Source organism: Felis catus, chromosome B1 (genome assembly GCF_018350175.1).
Source record: "Felis catus isolate Fca126 chromosome B1, F.catus_Fca126_mat1.0, whole genome shotgun sequence".
Lineage (NCBI taxonomy): Eukaryota > Metazoa > Chordata > Mammalia > Carnivora > Felidae > Felis > Felis catus.
Window position 1 is genome coordinate 143,635,967 of NC_058371.1, and position 15,834 is coordinate 143,651,800.

Consider the following 15,834-nt stretch of genomic DNA (forward strand, 5'->3'; position numbering starts at 1 on the left):
TGAAGTGTTCAGGGGCCATTTAACCCCTGGGCTATACTGCTAAGGAAGGAGGCCACATGGAGGCAGTCCATGATGCTATTTTGGCCAACCCTCCAGATGTCTTCAGACCCAGCCACTACTACTTGACTGCAACTGGAGAAAAATCACTATTTAACAAACTTTGGTGGGAAAATTAGATATTAATTTGGAGATCAAGAAACTTAAATCCATAATTTAGCTACTGTTGATAATGCTGCTATAAACATCGGGGTGCATGTACCCCTTCTAATCAGTATTTTTGTATCCTTTGGGTAAATATCTAGTAGTGCAATTGCTGGATTATACGATAATTCTATTTTTAACTTTTTGAGGAACCTCCATACTGTTTTCCACAGTGGCTGCAGCAATTTACATTTTCACCAACAACGTAAGAGGGTTCTCCTTTCTCCACATCCTTGCCAACATCAGTTTCCTGTGTTGTTAATTTTAGCCATTTTGATAGGTGTGAGGTGATATCTCATTGTAGTTCTGGTTTGTATTTCCCTGATAAGTGATGTTGAGTATCTTTTCATGTATATGCTAGCCACCTATATGTCTCCTTTTCAAAAATGTCTATTCATATCTTATTCCCATGTCTTAACTGGATTATTTGTTTTTTGGGTGTTGAGTTTGGTAAGTTCTTCATAGATTTTGGATACTAATCCTTTATCAGATACGTTATTTAGAAATATCTTCTCCCATTCCAAAGGCTGCCTTTTAGTTTTATTGACAATAGCCAAATTATGGAAACAGCCCAAATGTCCATCAGTTACTGAATGGACAAAGAACTTGTGGCATACACACATACACACACGCGATGAAAGATTATTCAACAATAAAAAAGAATGAAATATTGCCATTTGTTTTTTTTTTTTAATTTTTTTTAACGTTTATTTATTTTTGAGACAGAGAGAGACAGAGCATGAACGGGGGAGGGGCAGAGAGAGAGGGAGACACAGAATCTGAAACAGGCTCCAGGCTCGGAGCTGTCAGCACAGAGCCCGACGCGGGGCTCGAATTCATGGACCACGAGATCATGACCTGAGTGGAAGTCGGACACTTAACGGACTGAGCCACCCAGGTGCCCCGAAATATTGCCATTTGTAACAACATGGATGAAGCCTGAGTGTATTATGCTAAGTGAAATTAGTCAGAGAAAGACAAAAACCATATTATTTCACTCATATGTGGAATTTAAGAAACAAAACAAATAAACATGGTGGCAGGGGGAAGAGAGGCAAACCATAAAATAGACTCTTAACTATAGAGAAGTGAGGGTTGCTGGAGGGGAAGTGGGCAGAGAGATGGGTTAAATGAATGATAGGTATTAAGGAGGGCACTGGTTGTAATGAGCACTGGGTATTACATGTAAATGATCAATCACTGGGTTCTACTACTGAAACTAATATACTATATGCTAACTGGAATTTTTTTTAAGTGTATTTCTGTATTTTGAGAGAGAGAACACACAAAATACATGTGTGGGGGAGGGGCAGAGAGAGGGGGAGAGAGAATCTCAATCAGGCTCCACACTGTCAGTGCAGGGCCCAATGTGGAGCTCAATCCCACAAACCATGACCTGAGCTGAAATCAAGAGTCAGACATTTAACAAGACACCCAGGCACCCCTACTTACTGGAATTTAAATAAAAACGTGACCATTAAAAAAAAAGAAACTTACATCTACTCTTTATACAATATCAGACAATAATTTATAGCTTGAAACCATCAACTATTGAATATCTATACACTACAGGGGTACCTGGCTAGCCCAGTCAGTAGAGCATGTGGCTCTGGATCTCAGAGTTGTGAGTTCAAGCTCCATGCTGGGTGTGAAGCCTACTTAAAAAAGAAAGGGGAAAAAATATATCTGAAGTGAACACAGGTCAGTATTATGTAAAAATGAAAAACTTCTCAACAGTTAATAGCAAAAACTTAAGATAAAAAGAAGGCAATGAGCCTGATAATATTAAATATAGATGGGGATATAGGGTCAATGAAACCCTCTTTCACTGCTGGTGGAAGCATAATCAGTACCAATTAAGCTGTATATACACACACTCTAAGAACCAGCAATTCCACTCCTAATAATACACTCAACAAACACATACATATATGCGCCGAAAAATATGCACAAGAACATTCATAACTGCAACATTCAGTTTAGCCCAAAATTGGGAAAAAATCAAAATGGCCATTAACTGAATATATACCTTGTGGTAAGTCATACAATAGAATATAACAGGGCAATTAAAGTGAATGAACACTCTTCCATACATGACACGGATGAATCTCACAAACGTTTAGTGATAGGGATGAGACTCTAAATAGGACATACACAGTACCATTTATATAGTTCAAAAATAGGCAAATTCATTGACGGTACAGCTTTAGGGAAGAAGAAAAGTACTGTCACGCCACTGAAATTTGGTGAAAATCCACTGAGCCACAATGCTGATACACTTTTCTATACATATACCTATTTCCCCCTGTCTATTGGTTATATTAATTAGCTGAGGCTGTCACACAAAATACCACAGACTGAGTGGCTTAAGCAACAAATTTATTTTTTCACAATTCTGGAGACTAGAATTCCAAGATCAAGGAGTGAACTCAGTTGGTTTCTTTGTGAGACCTCTCTCCTTGGCTTGTTGACAGGCCTCCTTTCCCTGTGTCCTCACATGGTCTTCTCTGTACATCGCTACATCCTTATGTTCTCATAAGGACATCAGTCATAATGGATTAGGGCCCACCTAATGACCTCATACCTCTTTAAAGTCTCTGTCCCCAAACACAGTCACATTCTGAAGTACTGGTGGTTAGAACTTCAACATACCATATTTTGAGTGGACAGAGAATTGCTTAGAACATGTGATACACTTCAATAAAAATTATGCAAGAAATGAAGGCAACAAAAAAGCAGGTATTTTAACTAAAAATGGATTAAAGTTTCCTATAAAATATGCAAAGAATTGACATACATTTAGAAAGTCAATACTCTGACTCCACTTGACAAGGGATCTTGAAAAGGTAGCAGATTCAGGTATTAAGCCAACACAAACTAAAAGGTCAACAAGAAACTGAAATAAGCACTGATCTCAGGTGCCAAGTCTCACATATTAAATAAACAAAATAAATACAAATGACAAAAGAATTGGGAAACTGGTACATGTACATATCAATGGGGGCATTACAAAATTAATCTCTTTCTGGCATGTAATCTGTTAAAATGTTATAGAAGATATAAAGGTGTTTTAACCCTTGTCTGTATACTTCCCAAAAAGGAAAATATCCCAAGAAAGTAAAATCTTTCAAAAACTATTAAGAGGTATTTTTTGAATTCTGAAATAGAAACAACTCCAATAGAAACAACTCCAGGGATGACAGAATAAACAGGCTACAAACAGAAAAAACATTTTTAAAATATAAACTACGTAGATATAAGGAAATGTTTATGTAAAATAAGATTATTTAAAGATACTGCTTAATGACAAGGGTCAGATGTGGATATAAGTGTAAACAGGGGTCTTTGTGAATCTCCTCACCTCACTCCTTTGTTTAAAACTCTTCAAGGTTTGCTCAGCACATAGAGATGTACAAGGCCCTTCATCGTCCAGTGGCTACTGTATTTCTAGCCTCCTTTCTCACCACTCCAATTTTATTATCACTGTACCCTTCATCCTACCAAAGTTCTTGCAGTTTCCAAATTTTGACATCCTTTTTCTCATGCCTCTTGCTCAAAATGCCTCCCCCACTCACCTTCTAGTAACAAACTCCAACCAACTCTCCCTTCCACACCTAATTCAACCAGAGCTGTGACCTTCTCTGCGCCTCCAGTAATTGAGTACAGTCCTTTATCATACCACTTCTTCTACAGGACTCGCTACACTTTCTCCCCACAAAACTGCGAGCTCTTTGAGGGCAGATTTTCGTTCCTATTTGTGTCCTAAAAGTACAGAATAACAGCTTGATAAATGAAATTAATGAATAAGAGTAAATGAAGAATACGAATTTTTCTTGTAATTTTACTGAAACAATGTGAATGTAAATCACTTTAAATAAATATTGATTTTTAAACAAAAATATTTTCTCGCTCTTCAGGATAATTTTTCTTCAATCAGGCAGCAGCTTAATACTTATGGTAACAGGTCGTCAGACTACCACAGAGCAAAAATGTATTAGTGCCAGAATCTAGCCACAGCTGTCCTTTAAATGATGTCCTAACATTCCCTCTCAGAATAGTTAATAGATTTAATCCAATCCTTCAGCTTTACCTAAAAAATATAAACCAGGAGGCCAGGTATCAAGATCAGTAAAGGTAAAACTTGTTCCCTTCTGTTATCTGAGAAGTGGACAGGACTTGAAACCCCCCCACAACTATTATTTGCCTGCAGTCACCTTACCATACAAGAATATTGTGGAAGGAAGAAATGACTCCCTGCATGGGGGGGGGGGGGGGGGGGGGGGGGGGAGGAAAAAAGAAAAAATCAGAATGCTAAGTAGGGGCTTCTGAGACTTTCAAGAAATAAACCCTTTTCAAGTCAGCGTCCTTTAAAACTAGCAATACCTGCTGAGAGAAGGGGAAGTCCACCCTGCAAAAATTCAAACAGGCCTGGGGATTTCATTATGAAAAAGAAACTTCCCCTTTCACAAGCAAAAAGGAAGATTTATTGTCACTGTGACAGACTCTAAAACTATGTCCATAATTAAACAGACCACACGGATTCCATAATCAAAAAGAGAAAGGCGGAAGTCCGGACACGCACATGAAAACAAAACCCTGCCTCTGCAAAATCCTGCCACACACACACACACACACACAAAAACAAAATCCTGCAATCCTGCTCTTGAAGCAAATCCGAGCATTTGGTTCCTTGGGGGTCGGGGATTTTTGGGGGGCAAAACAGGTTAAAACCACTTCCAAAGGGAAAGTGGAATTATCTGTTGATTTCAACTGCGCTGATAATCCTTGGCTCTTTTCCCAGGACTGTGAGAACTGCCTGCAATATCCTCTTGCTGAGTTTCTGTTTCTCCTAAAAGCCCTCTCTGGCCATAAACAGCGCTTCGCTGGGATTTTCCCTGTCCTTCTGCCCAGGCAGGAAAGTGGGGTTTTTTCTCAGAGCTTTCAAGGCAATTTCGGAAAGGCGTCCTTCGGAAAGGCGACAGCACAGGCCTGGGCTGAGGGCGACAGCGTCAGCCTTCATTTCCACGTGCCATCCCTACCCCTAGGTGCTTGGTGGGGTACAGTCCCACCCCTCAGCGGGGCCTCCACACGAGCCCTCCCATCCGGCTTGTTAGCGGCGTAAATTAGCCCCTTCTGTGTAATATAAACAAGGCTGGCCTTCCGCGGCTCCTGACCCTAGGACCTCCTTTCTCTTGTCCAAAACGCCTTGTCCCTGTCACTACAAACCATGGTCGGAGGACCCTCCCAAGCCTCACCTGGCCGCCTCAGCCCCGATAACCAAGTCCTTTGGAGGCCATTGATCCCTCCAGCGTCAACCCAAGCCTCGTGTGGAAACTGCAAAACAGGCCCCGCTCCTGGTGTCCCCCAAGGAAACGTGGCCTCCGAGGTCGGGGGGGGGGGGGGTGGCTGTGGTCCGGATACGGGGCAGAGAGGAGAACTCCCAAGGAGCTCAGCCACTACCTTTCTCTCGATGCGTTCCTCCAGCCGCCTCAGCACGGGCACCACAAGCGGGAGCGAGCTGCGCCTGTAGCCTCTCCACTGAAAGTTCTGGAAGCGGGCTGGCTGGGCATGCGCAGTGCTCGCACCTCAGCCTCTAGGGAGGTCACCTGGTCTGGCCTCCCGCCTCCCCCCTCTCAACTCCCGCGAAACTAGACGGTGCCACGCACGCACGCACGCGCAGTGTCGAGACAGGCCGGGAGCCTCGGTTCACTCTTGTATTCCCTAGGTCTTGCGCACCAGGCACGGTGGTGGGACGGGGATGCTCGAAAGCCTTCCTCGTTCCTGTGGCGGAAGGAGATTGGACTATAGGCTTTCTGGTGAAGGTGACATTGCCTTCGATGTCAGCACTCGGTGGTGTGAGATTATCTGTAAGAACCCTGAGCAAATCTGGGGGTCAGTGAAATCTTCCCAGAGTTCATGCCATCCTGGATATCTAAGGTGAGTAAGGTTACTACTACTAGGCTAGCGAGGCAGCGCAGGCGCAGCATTCCAGACAGGGAGGCCACGAGCAAAAACAGCGCGATGGGTAAGAGGCATGGTCCCTTTGAAGAACGGAGGGAAGAAAGGGTGTGGGAGCAGAGTCCTGCAGGCAGAGTCTGGAAAGGTGGGCAAGGGCCGACCATGCTGGACCTTATTGTTTATCCTAAGAAATTTTTGTCTCCTTTTTCTTTGCTAGAAAGAATGATCTCTAGCTTTGTGGTACTTTGCGGTTAACAATGAATTGTTGCCATTAACTTTAACAACCTGTGAGGTCAGTAATAATTTTATCAGCAGAGGGAACAGAGGCTTGCAGAAGTTAAGTATTTTGCAGTCATTAAGTAGCAAAGCTGGGACTTAAACCCAGCTCTACGTTATGCTCGGTCAGTCATTACCAGAATTAAGCATTACCGAGTGAATAAGCTGTATCAAAGGTCACCACAAGTTTTCTTTGAAAAGAGTTCTGCATTAAAAGTCATCAAAAAATCGGTCAAAAAATGCACACCATGTTACAGAAAATCCTAGTATATGTTCCCCATTATTCTACAGCATGCATTCGCATTGGGGATGGGATGGGGAAGGAGATTACCCTCAAGGGAACAAAAATTGGTCCTTGGGGGAACTGAAAAAATTTTAGATGTTACACATATTTAGTGGCCCAGCCAAGTTTAATCCTACCCAACAAAATCTTATTTTTTAAGGGTTCGTTTTAATTTAATCTCAGGAGAGGCAATAACAAAAAAAAAAAGTTAAATGTTGTGAGCCCAAATATCCATTGATTGATGAATGGATGAAGACAATGAGGTATAGATAGACAACGCAATATTATTTGGCCATTAAAAAAAATGAAATCTTGCCATTTGCAACAACACAGATGGAGCCAGAGAGTATTATGCTAAGTGAAATAAGTCAGAGAAAATACCATATGATTTCACTCATATGTGGAATTTAAACAACAAAACAAATGAGCAAAGGGGAAAAAAACAGAGAGGCAAATCAAGAAATAGACTCTTAACTATGGAGACCAAACTGATGGTTACCAGAAGGAAGGTGAGTGAGGGATGGGTTGAATAGGTGATGAGGATTAAGGAGTGCACTTGTGATGAGCACCAGGTGTTGTATGGAATTGTTGACACTATGTTGTACACCTGAAACTAATATTACACTATATGTTACCGGGCTTTAAATTAAAACTTTAGGGGCACCTGGGTGGCTCAGTCGGTTAAGTGTCCGGCTTCAGCTCAGGTCATTATTTCACAGTTGGTGAGTTCAAGCCCCACATCGGGCTCTGTGCTAACAGCTCAGAGCCTGGAGCTTGCTTCGGTTTCTCTGTCTAGCTCTCTCTCTGCCCCTCTCCTGCTTGTGTTCTCTCTCAAAAATAAATAAACATTAAAAAAATAAAACTTAAAAAAAAAAGAACTGTTTTTTTGCAGTAATGGAACCTCCAAATTTTAGTGGATCAACCAAAATACAGATCACATTTCCTAACTTCCTGTGCAGCTAGGTGTGACCACATGAATAAGTTCTGGCCCGTGGAAAGTGATGAGTAAAACTTCCAGATAGGTCTGAAAATGAGAAACATGCCCTTTTTCTGCCATACCACCATCCTGTCCCTGGAAAGTAGACATGATGGCAAGCCCCTTTGAGCCATATACCTAGACATGAACATATACCTAGACATATACTGGGGACATGAACCTAGAGATGATAATAAAGCAAATGATAGAAGGAGCCTGAGTTGGGGCACCTGGGTGGCTCAGTCGGTTAAGCGTCCAACTTTGGCTCAGGTCATGATCTTGCAGTTTGTGAGTTCAAGCCCCGCATGGGGCTCTGTGCTGACAGCTCAGAACCTGAAGCCTGCTTTGGATTCTGTGTCTCCCTCTCTCTGCTCCTCCCCTGCTCATGCTTACTCATTCTCTCTCTCTCTCTCTCTCTCTCTCTCTCTCTCTCTCTCTCTCTCAGAAATAAGTCTCTCTCAGAGAGACTTAATGCAGCAGAACCACCATACAAGCCCTAGTCCACCTGCCTCTGTCAGGGAGAAATACACTTCTGTATTAGTCACTATTAATTTGGGTCTCCATTATATGCAATTAATCCCTTGTTCCTTTTTAAATTTATTATTATGGTTAAAAAAACATAACATCAAATCTACCATTTTAATCATTTCTAAGTGTACAGTTCAGTAGTCTTTAGTTATATTCACATTGTTGTACAACTGATCTCTAGAAGTTTTTAATCTTATAACCCCGAAACTCTTCACCCACTAAAGACTAATTTCACCTCACCCTTTCCCCCAGCCCTTTGCAGCCACCTTCCCACTCTCTGTTTCTAAGATTTGACTTTAGATATTTCATATGAATATTGTCCTTTTGTGACTGGCTTATTTCACTTAGCATAATATCAAGGATCATCCATGTTGTAGCATGTGACAAGATTTCCTTTTTTAAGACAACATAATTATGTATATATACTACATTTTCTTGATCCATTCAACTGTAAACGGACATTTGGGTTGCTGTGCCTCTTGGGTATTGTAAATAATGCTAAGATGAACATAGGTGTGCAAATATCTCTTTGAGAGCCTGCTATGGATTCTTTTGGACATATTCCCAGAAGTGGGATTGCTGGATCAAATGGTAATTCCATTTTCCATTTTTTAAGAAACCTCCATATTTTTTTCCGTAATGGCTACACCATTTTATATTCCTACCAACCGTGTACAGGAGTTCCAACTTCTCTACATCCTTTCCAACACTTGTTATTTTCTGGTTTTTGATAGTGGCATCCTGATGAGTTTGAGGTGATATTTCACTGTGGTTTTGATTTGCATTTCCCTAACAATTAGTGATGTTGAGCATCTTTTTATGTGCTTGGGCCTTTTGTATATTTTCTTTACAGAAATGTCTATTCAAGTCTTTGCCCGCTTTTTAAACCAGTTATTGGAGTTTTGTTGTTGTTGTTGTGTTACAGAAGTTCCTTATATATTTGGATCTTAACTCCTTATCAGATATGTGATTTGAATTCATTCCATTGGTTCCTTTTTTACTCTATTGTTTCCTTTGATTGTAAAAGTTTCTAAGTTTGATGTAGTCCCATTTATCTTTTTTCAACTGGTCCCTATACTAACTAGTCTAACCATTTTGAAAAATAATAAACTGTAGCAGGAGTGATACAAAAAAAAAAAAATGAGCTTGAGCTTGCCACAGTAGAAAATGACCTGGTCCCTAAGGATATTAAGATGCTGACTGTTTAAGATTTTTGGGTAGACAATACAGAAAAAATAAATGTAGCCATACAGAAGGATATTATAAATAGTAAGAAAATTTGGAAAGTGTATTATTTATCTGGACTTTAGTATTTTCTGTCTGGAAAGCACATCTCCAACCCTTGTTGTGTAATATTCATTATGTAACCTATTCTTCACCCAGGTGAGTAGCTGTGATTTTGCTAAAGGCTGCTGGTGATGCTGGTTTCATATCCTTATAATAAACTACCCATTTATGTGAAATGGAAGTAAAACATGCAGAAATTCCCTTGGATATGAGAGTAGGGTTTCCCCCAGCACAATTAAGTTTGTGGTCAGTTTAGCTACATCAGCTAAAAATACCAGCCAATCAGAGTTTAGGAGAGAATTGAATTTCCCAAATAAATGATTCCCAGGAGTGTGTTCTCTATAGAAATTCTCAGGCTTGCAATCCAATACAGAAGTGATTCAATAGAACTCCATTCTATCACTATGAAGAAAAGTGGTATTCCTCTTTTGTTGAGTATCATCTTCCTGACTCTGCTTGGCGGTCAAGGTAAGGGGTTCTGAGTTATATTAGGTTAGTAAAGTTAGAGATATAAATTGCTATTGAAGTCTCTTAATTTGCCCAATAAAGTTGATTACATGCATCAGATAGTGATATAAGTCATTCATGAAAGGTTCTCAGTGATGTAGTTGATTGTCCAAAGTTGATTTTTTTTTTCCTGAGAGAGAGAGGGAGAGAGGAGGGGGTGCAGGTGAGCAAAAGGCAGAGAGAGAGCGCAAGAATCCCATGAAGGCCAGAGAGAGGGAGAAGGAGAGAAGCAGGGCTCACACAGAGCGGGGCTCGAACTCACGAACCGTGAGATCATGACCTGAGTCAGAGACAGATGCTTAACCTACTGAGCCACCCAGGCATCCCTACAAAGTTGATTTCTAAGACCTGCTAAGTCAAACATTGATCTTCTCAGTCTGGATTTGTGAATTCCTGACATGTAGTAACTGTTCAATAAATGCCTGTTGAACGGGGTGATAATGAGGTCAAAAGGTTTGTCCCCTAAATCATTTTTATAGCCCTTGATACTGTTTCTTGATAAGTATGTCTGTGGTTAACCAATTAAGGGTCCAATAATCAGGTCTCTAATCTGTTTACTAACTACCATTGGGCAAATTAATGAACTTTTCTAGACTTGAGTTTCCTCAGTTGTAAAATGGAGATTTATAGTCATGCTTTTACTACCTACCACTCGATGTGTGGCATATAGTAAGCACTGAGTAAATATATGTTGAATGAATGAAAGAAGGAATGAAGATAGTGTATTTCAAAGGGTTTTTAAAGGTTTAAAGCACTATCAAAAAGCAAGGCAGTGGGGAGGATGAGGATGATGGTTGTAATTGGTTATTATAAGTATAGCTTTCTGTCTAAAACCAGCTCCATTCCCCTAATGTCAGTAATAAATGGCTTTGGGAGTTGCTTAAGAAATCGTGGTCCATATAGCACACATGAATCAGGTGTGTGTCTGACCTGTGATAGGCATTTGTTAAATATTGCAAAAATCTCCAGGGGCGCCTGGGTGGCTCAGTTGGTTAAGTGTCCAACTTCAGTTCAGGTCATGATCTCACAGTTCATGAGTCCAAGCCCCACATCAGGCTCTGTACTGACAGCTCAAAGCCTGGAGCCTGCTTCAGATTCTGTGTCTCCCTTTCTCTCTCTGCCCATGCCCCGCTTATGTTCTGTCTCTCTGTCTCTCTCAAAAATAAACATTAAAAAATTTTTTTTTAATTTCCTTTCTTAAGGTTGTAAGATATGGTAGTTAAAAGCAATGCATTTGGACTCAAAAAAACCTAAACTGAAATCCTGCTCCTGCCCCCAAAAGCTAAATTACTGTGTTCTTTACATAACTTCTTTGAACCTTAGCTTCTTTATCTATAAAATGAAGATAATACCTCCTTCAGAGTTTGTGGAAATGATTAACAGTGTGGGTTCACAGCTTGGGAGCCTTTCTGGTGTGATCTAAAACGGGCCTCCTTAATCAGAGGGCAGGGAGAGATCAAAAAAGAGGCAGGCCACTCCAAGTTGGTAGGTTGCAGTTGTAATAGTATCAAAGGGAACTTACATAGGAGGCTTGTCTTGGGTGCCCACCAACCCCTAAAAACTTATAAAGAGGCCCTAACTTGGCTTAGTCATGTATGCAATGCAGGTATTTTCAACATCACATCACTATCTCAAGGCTGTGTCCTTGGCTTGGAGAAGCCTCTGGGAGCCACAAAAGCAAGAGGAACCCACATTCCAAGGACAGGGGAGGGGAAGAGGAGTCTCCTGGGGCCCAGGTCCAGCTCATAGGTCAATTAGCAGTAACCTTTTTTTTTTTTTAATCACTTTCCTCAACAGACAGACACTAATGTGACAGTAATAATCATGACTAAGTCAAATGTATCATTTTGATGGATCACCTAAATTGAGACTTTGCCTTGGGGTGCCTGGGTATCTCAGTCTGTTGAGCATCTGACTCCTGGTTTCAGCTCAGGTCATGATCCTAAGGTCATGGGATGGAGCCCTGCATCAGGCTCCACTTGAGCATACAACCTGCTTAAGATTCTCTCCCCCTGTCCCTCACTCTAGCACATGCTCTAAATAAACAAATAAATAAATAGAGACATTGCCTTAAATCAATGTGCTCTACCTTCTTTCCCTTAGGAACCCTAATAATGAGGAATAGACGCTGTTTCTGCATCAACACCAGCCAAGGGACAATCCACCTAAAATCCTTAAAGGACCTTAAACAATTTGCCCCAAGCCCTTCTTGTGAGAAAACTGAAATCATGTAAGTAACAACTCATCCAAAACACATGTACCATATTGGCAGGAACGTTAAATTTAGTGTGAATATTAGCCTCAGAACACTTGTTCAAATTCAGATGGTTTCCCCTCCATAAATCTGAGCTACTTCTTTTTTTAGTTCTAAATAATAAGGAACTTCTGGTAGAGATTAGAACCAAGGATAATATATTATCAAGCATGTAGAAAATATTTAATGCAGATAACCCAAAAGAAGAAAATAAAAATCATTTATAATTCTACCACCGGTGATAAATGCTAGTCACTCCTTGCCCTTGTCTTCCAAATTTCCCTTATTTGCATTTGTGTGCATATATAGATGCCACATATATATACATATACATACACAAAAATAAAATCGTACAGTACATACTCTTATAGACTGCCTTTTTATTAACACTATATCATGAACATTTCCTCATGTCTGTAAATCTTCTATAATACCATTTTTTTCTGATAATGTCATTGTTAATGGCCAAATTATATTCCATCCTATAGATGTACCATAATTTATATGAGCAATGCTTAAATGTAGATTATTTCCAATATTTTGCTATTGAAATCAAACTGTTACTGTGGCAGTATTGTGTCTTTAGTTCTTTCCTATTAATAATAACTTTTCATGGGGTGTTATATGGAAGTGTTGAATCACTATATTGCACACCTGAAACTAATAGTACACTGTTAATTAGAATTTAAATAAAAATTCAATAATAACATTTCTAAAGATTAGAATCACTAGTTTCAGTCTTTTGAAACCTAAATCAAGGCTGATCTATAGAACAGGTATTCGTACCCTCAGATTATACAGAGAAATTAAAGAAAAAAATTTTTAATTGTTCCTGGAGAGTCTGCTGTAATTTAAAAAATTCAACCAGTCTGTTAATCGTGTTTCAGAAAAATATTTTACGTTTTAGGGAGTTTCATTAGAAAATTTAGCATAACTCATGTTGATTTTCACAGTTTCTACAAAAAAAAAAAGTAGCTATATTGACAGCTTTTCTATTTTGCTTCTTAAACGTAAATAACTATTTCCAACAGAGCAGCACTAATATTGTCATTACATATAAGTTTAAGTTTCTCTTATTGCATATATCAGTTGGATTTTTTTAATTTAGGGCTGTGTGCTATCCTAGAAATTTGCCCAAGTCCCCTCACTCACTAAGAAAACGAAAAGGCGGGAAGGAAGACTGGAAGTCTCAGATGCTTATTGTGATAACACAAATACATTCTAATTGGGGGACTTCATTCTGAGAGTAAGATGAGGAATTTAAATTATTGAAGGTAAAATAAATCTTGTTGCTATTTCCTTGGCAGTGTGACAATGAAGAATGGGGATCAAACGTGTCTAAACCCAGATTCAGCAGATGTGCAAGAATTGATTAAAGAGTGGGAGAAACAGGTTAGTGACTAGGAGGAACAAAGTTTTCTTTCTTTTAGAAATTAACTTTTGAAGACAAAGAATTTATGTGGTTTCTTTAAGGGTATGTTTTTCATTTATGTTATTGCGCTTCTATCTTGTTCCTAGAATAATGTCATCACTGTGAGGTATGATTGTATTTTTGCATGTAGTATCACTTGTCTGTCTCCTCCACTAGAAGTACATGTGTATTGAATTGAAAGGTAGACACTGAGGATGGAAAGGTAATAAAGTATAAGCCCTCCCTGATGTAGCAAATGCACTAACAGTTATAGCACAATGTGAGAAATATGAAATAAAGATATGTACAAGAGTCTTGAAGATTATAGAAGGGGTAATTAATTTTGCCAGAAGGAGGGGCAGGGAGAAAGTGTTAAGGAAGACTTTTCATATGACTGGGGTCTTGAAGAATAAGTAGTTCACCAAGAGAGTAAGGACAGCATGAAAAAGAAGCATAGACCATGAGAGAGCTTGCTGTTTTCGGGGAGCCTCAAATAATGTGGCTGGAGTTGTATGAAGGGAGTGAAAAGTAGAAAAGTAGACCAGGACAAAGTGGGAAGAACCCTGTGTAATGTGCTCAGGAGTTAAATTTGAGGAGGGCCACAGAATATGTAGCTGGGAACTTGGCTTCAGGAGTCTGACAGTCTGGTGGTTCTGCCACATGCTAGCTATGCAACTTTGGGCAAGCCACCCTCTCCAGGCCTCCCTCTACTCCTCTGTAAAAAGTGGATGATAATAGTACCAGCCTCAGAAGGTTGTAGTTTGGACAGGTGGGTTGTAAGCAGAATTAGAGTAAAGGCAGTAATAGGCCAAGAGAATAGACAAAAGAAGATCAGTTACAAGGCTGTGGCCTCCTGCTCAAAGTCAGTGATGTAAAGAGAAGCAAAAGGAGCCCCTCTGAGAGTGAAGCAACTTTAAACCAGGTTTGAAGACTTCAAAACAAAACAAAACCACAGTCTGGAAAGTCCAAATATAATATAAAGAAGGAAAAATGGTAAGATAAAGAAACATTACCCTTGTTTTCCTTCTCCTTACAGGTGAGCCAAAAGAAAAAGCAAAAAAAAGGGAAAAAAAAATCAAAAAAGCAGGAAAATTTTTAAAGTTAAAAAATCTCAACATCCTCATCAAAAGAAGACCACATGAGCAACCACTTTACCAACCTTATACCCAAAAGGTTCTTCTTAATTATGATGAAATAATTCCAAAAGGAGATGGCATCTTAATCCATAAGCTTTTAATTTGGAAATTTTCAAGCATTATTATGAAATTGTAATTAAAGCTAGAAAGTTGCTTTTGAAATCTAAACATTAAGAATTGTTACAGGCTATAGTTTGACTTTGTTCTTCCACCTCCAGCCAACTGAATTTCGTCATGCTTAAGACCACGGTCTTAACACCCACATCTGGACAGATGTGCACACAATCACATCCTGTACACAGTCGCATCCCACACACAACAGCTGCTTAGAAGATCAGCCCTGCACTTCCCAGGCCACAAATTCCAGCCTCTAGAGAATATTCTGAGGCACATGTCGGCAAGCCCCAGCCCGTCAGCATGCTAATAAGCCTAGCAGTTTGGAATCGAGCCGGACCTCACCAAGCTGCCGTGGCCATCTGCGTCTGTATTTGAATCTGCCCACAGGCCTCACAGTGTATCTGACAGACCCATGCTGGTTGTTTCTGGGGGCCACTGCTGAAGAACACTAGCACTTGGCTTTCAGAATCTTCTGTCCAGCTTTTGAGGACATTAGTCTCCATCATGCCTGCCCACGCTGACCTTATTGTTCACCTTTGCTTCAGTCAAGCCTGGTCCTCACCATTCTACCACAATTTAGTGCCTATCTCTGCTATAACGTCATGCTCTGATTCACCTGGGTCTACTCCTTTTCACTCTTATGCTAGCACTCCATAGGAATGCCTTCTTCTCCCCACTCATCCTCATTTGACCCAGTCTTTGGTTCAGCTTAATCGTGCCTCTTAACTAAAATCTTCTGGACACTTGGATTATTTTAAAACTCCAAGTTCACTTGTGTTCAATACCACATAGGTGAACACTCAATTGTTTTCTGATTATTTTTTGCATGTTTATTTCTCAAACCAGATTGTCAGTCCCTTGAGGGCAGGGACCACAGTTCATTTCCTTGATTCTGTCACC

The 15,834-nt window shown here is 40.1% G+C and overlaps 2 protein-coding genes across 6 annotated transcripts in view; one reads left to right on the forward strand and one right to left on the reverse strand.

Moving 5' to 3' along the window:
* Positions 1 to 5,828, reverse strand: part of ART3 (ADP-ribosyltransferase 3 (inactive)) — a 147,263-nt gene extending 141,435 nt beyond the window's left edge. For both annotated transcript variants that reach the window (XM_019829348.3, XM_045056209.1), the window contains exon 1: positions 5,662 to 5,828. The gene's annotated coding sequence lies outside the window, so the exon portion shown is untranslated. The remainder of the gene's footprint in view (positions 1 to 5,661) is intronic.
* CXCL9 (C-X-C motif chemokine ligand 9) lies at positions 2,792 to 15,000 on the forward strand. 4 transcript variants are annotated; one of them, XM_045056211.1, is made up of 4 exons: positions 2,792 to 2,940; positions 12,120 to 12,246; positions 13,578 to 13,662; positions 14,718 to 15,000. In XM_045056211.1, the coding sequence occupies exons 2-4, from the start codon at positions 12,131 to 12,133 to the stop codon at positions 14,778 to 14,780; spliced, it is 264 nt and encodes an 87-aa protein (XP_044912146.1). In that variant the 5' UTR covers positions 2,792 to 2,940; positions 12,120 to 12,130; the 3' UTR covers positions 14,781 to 15,000. The 4 variants fall into 4 exon arrangements, with proteins under 4 accessions (XP_044912146.1, XP_044912147.1, XP_044912148.1 ...); XM_045056213.1 differs by lacking the exon at positions 2,792 to 2,940 and adding an exon at positions 9,823 to 9,977 and having other exon boundaries at positions 13,578 to 13,666; positions 14,723 to 15,000; XM_003985275.5 differs by lacking the exon at positions 2,792 to 2,940 and adding an exon at positions 9,823 to 9,977.
* The last annotated feature ends 834 nt before the right edge of the window (positions 15,001 to 15,834 follow it).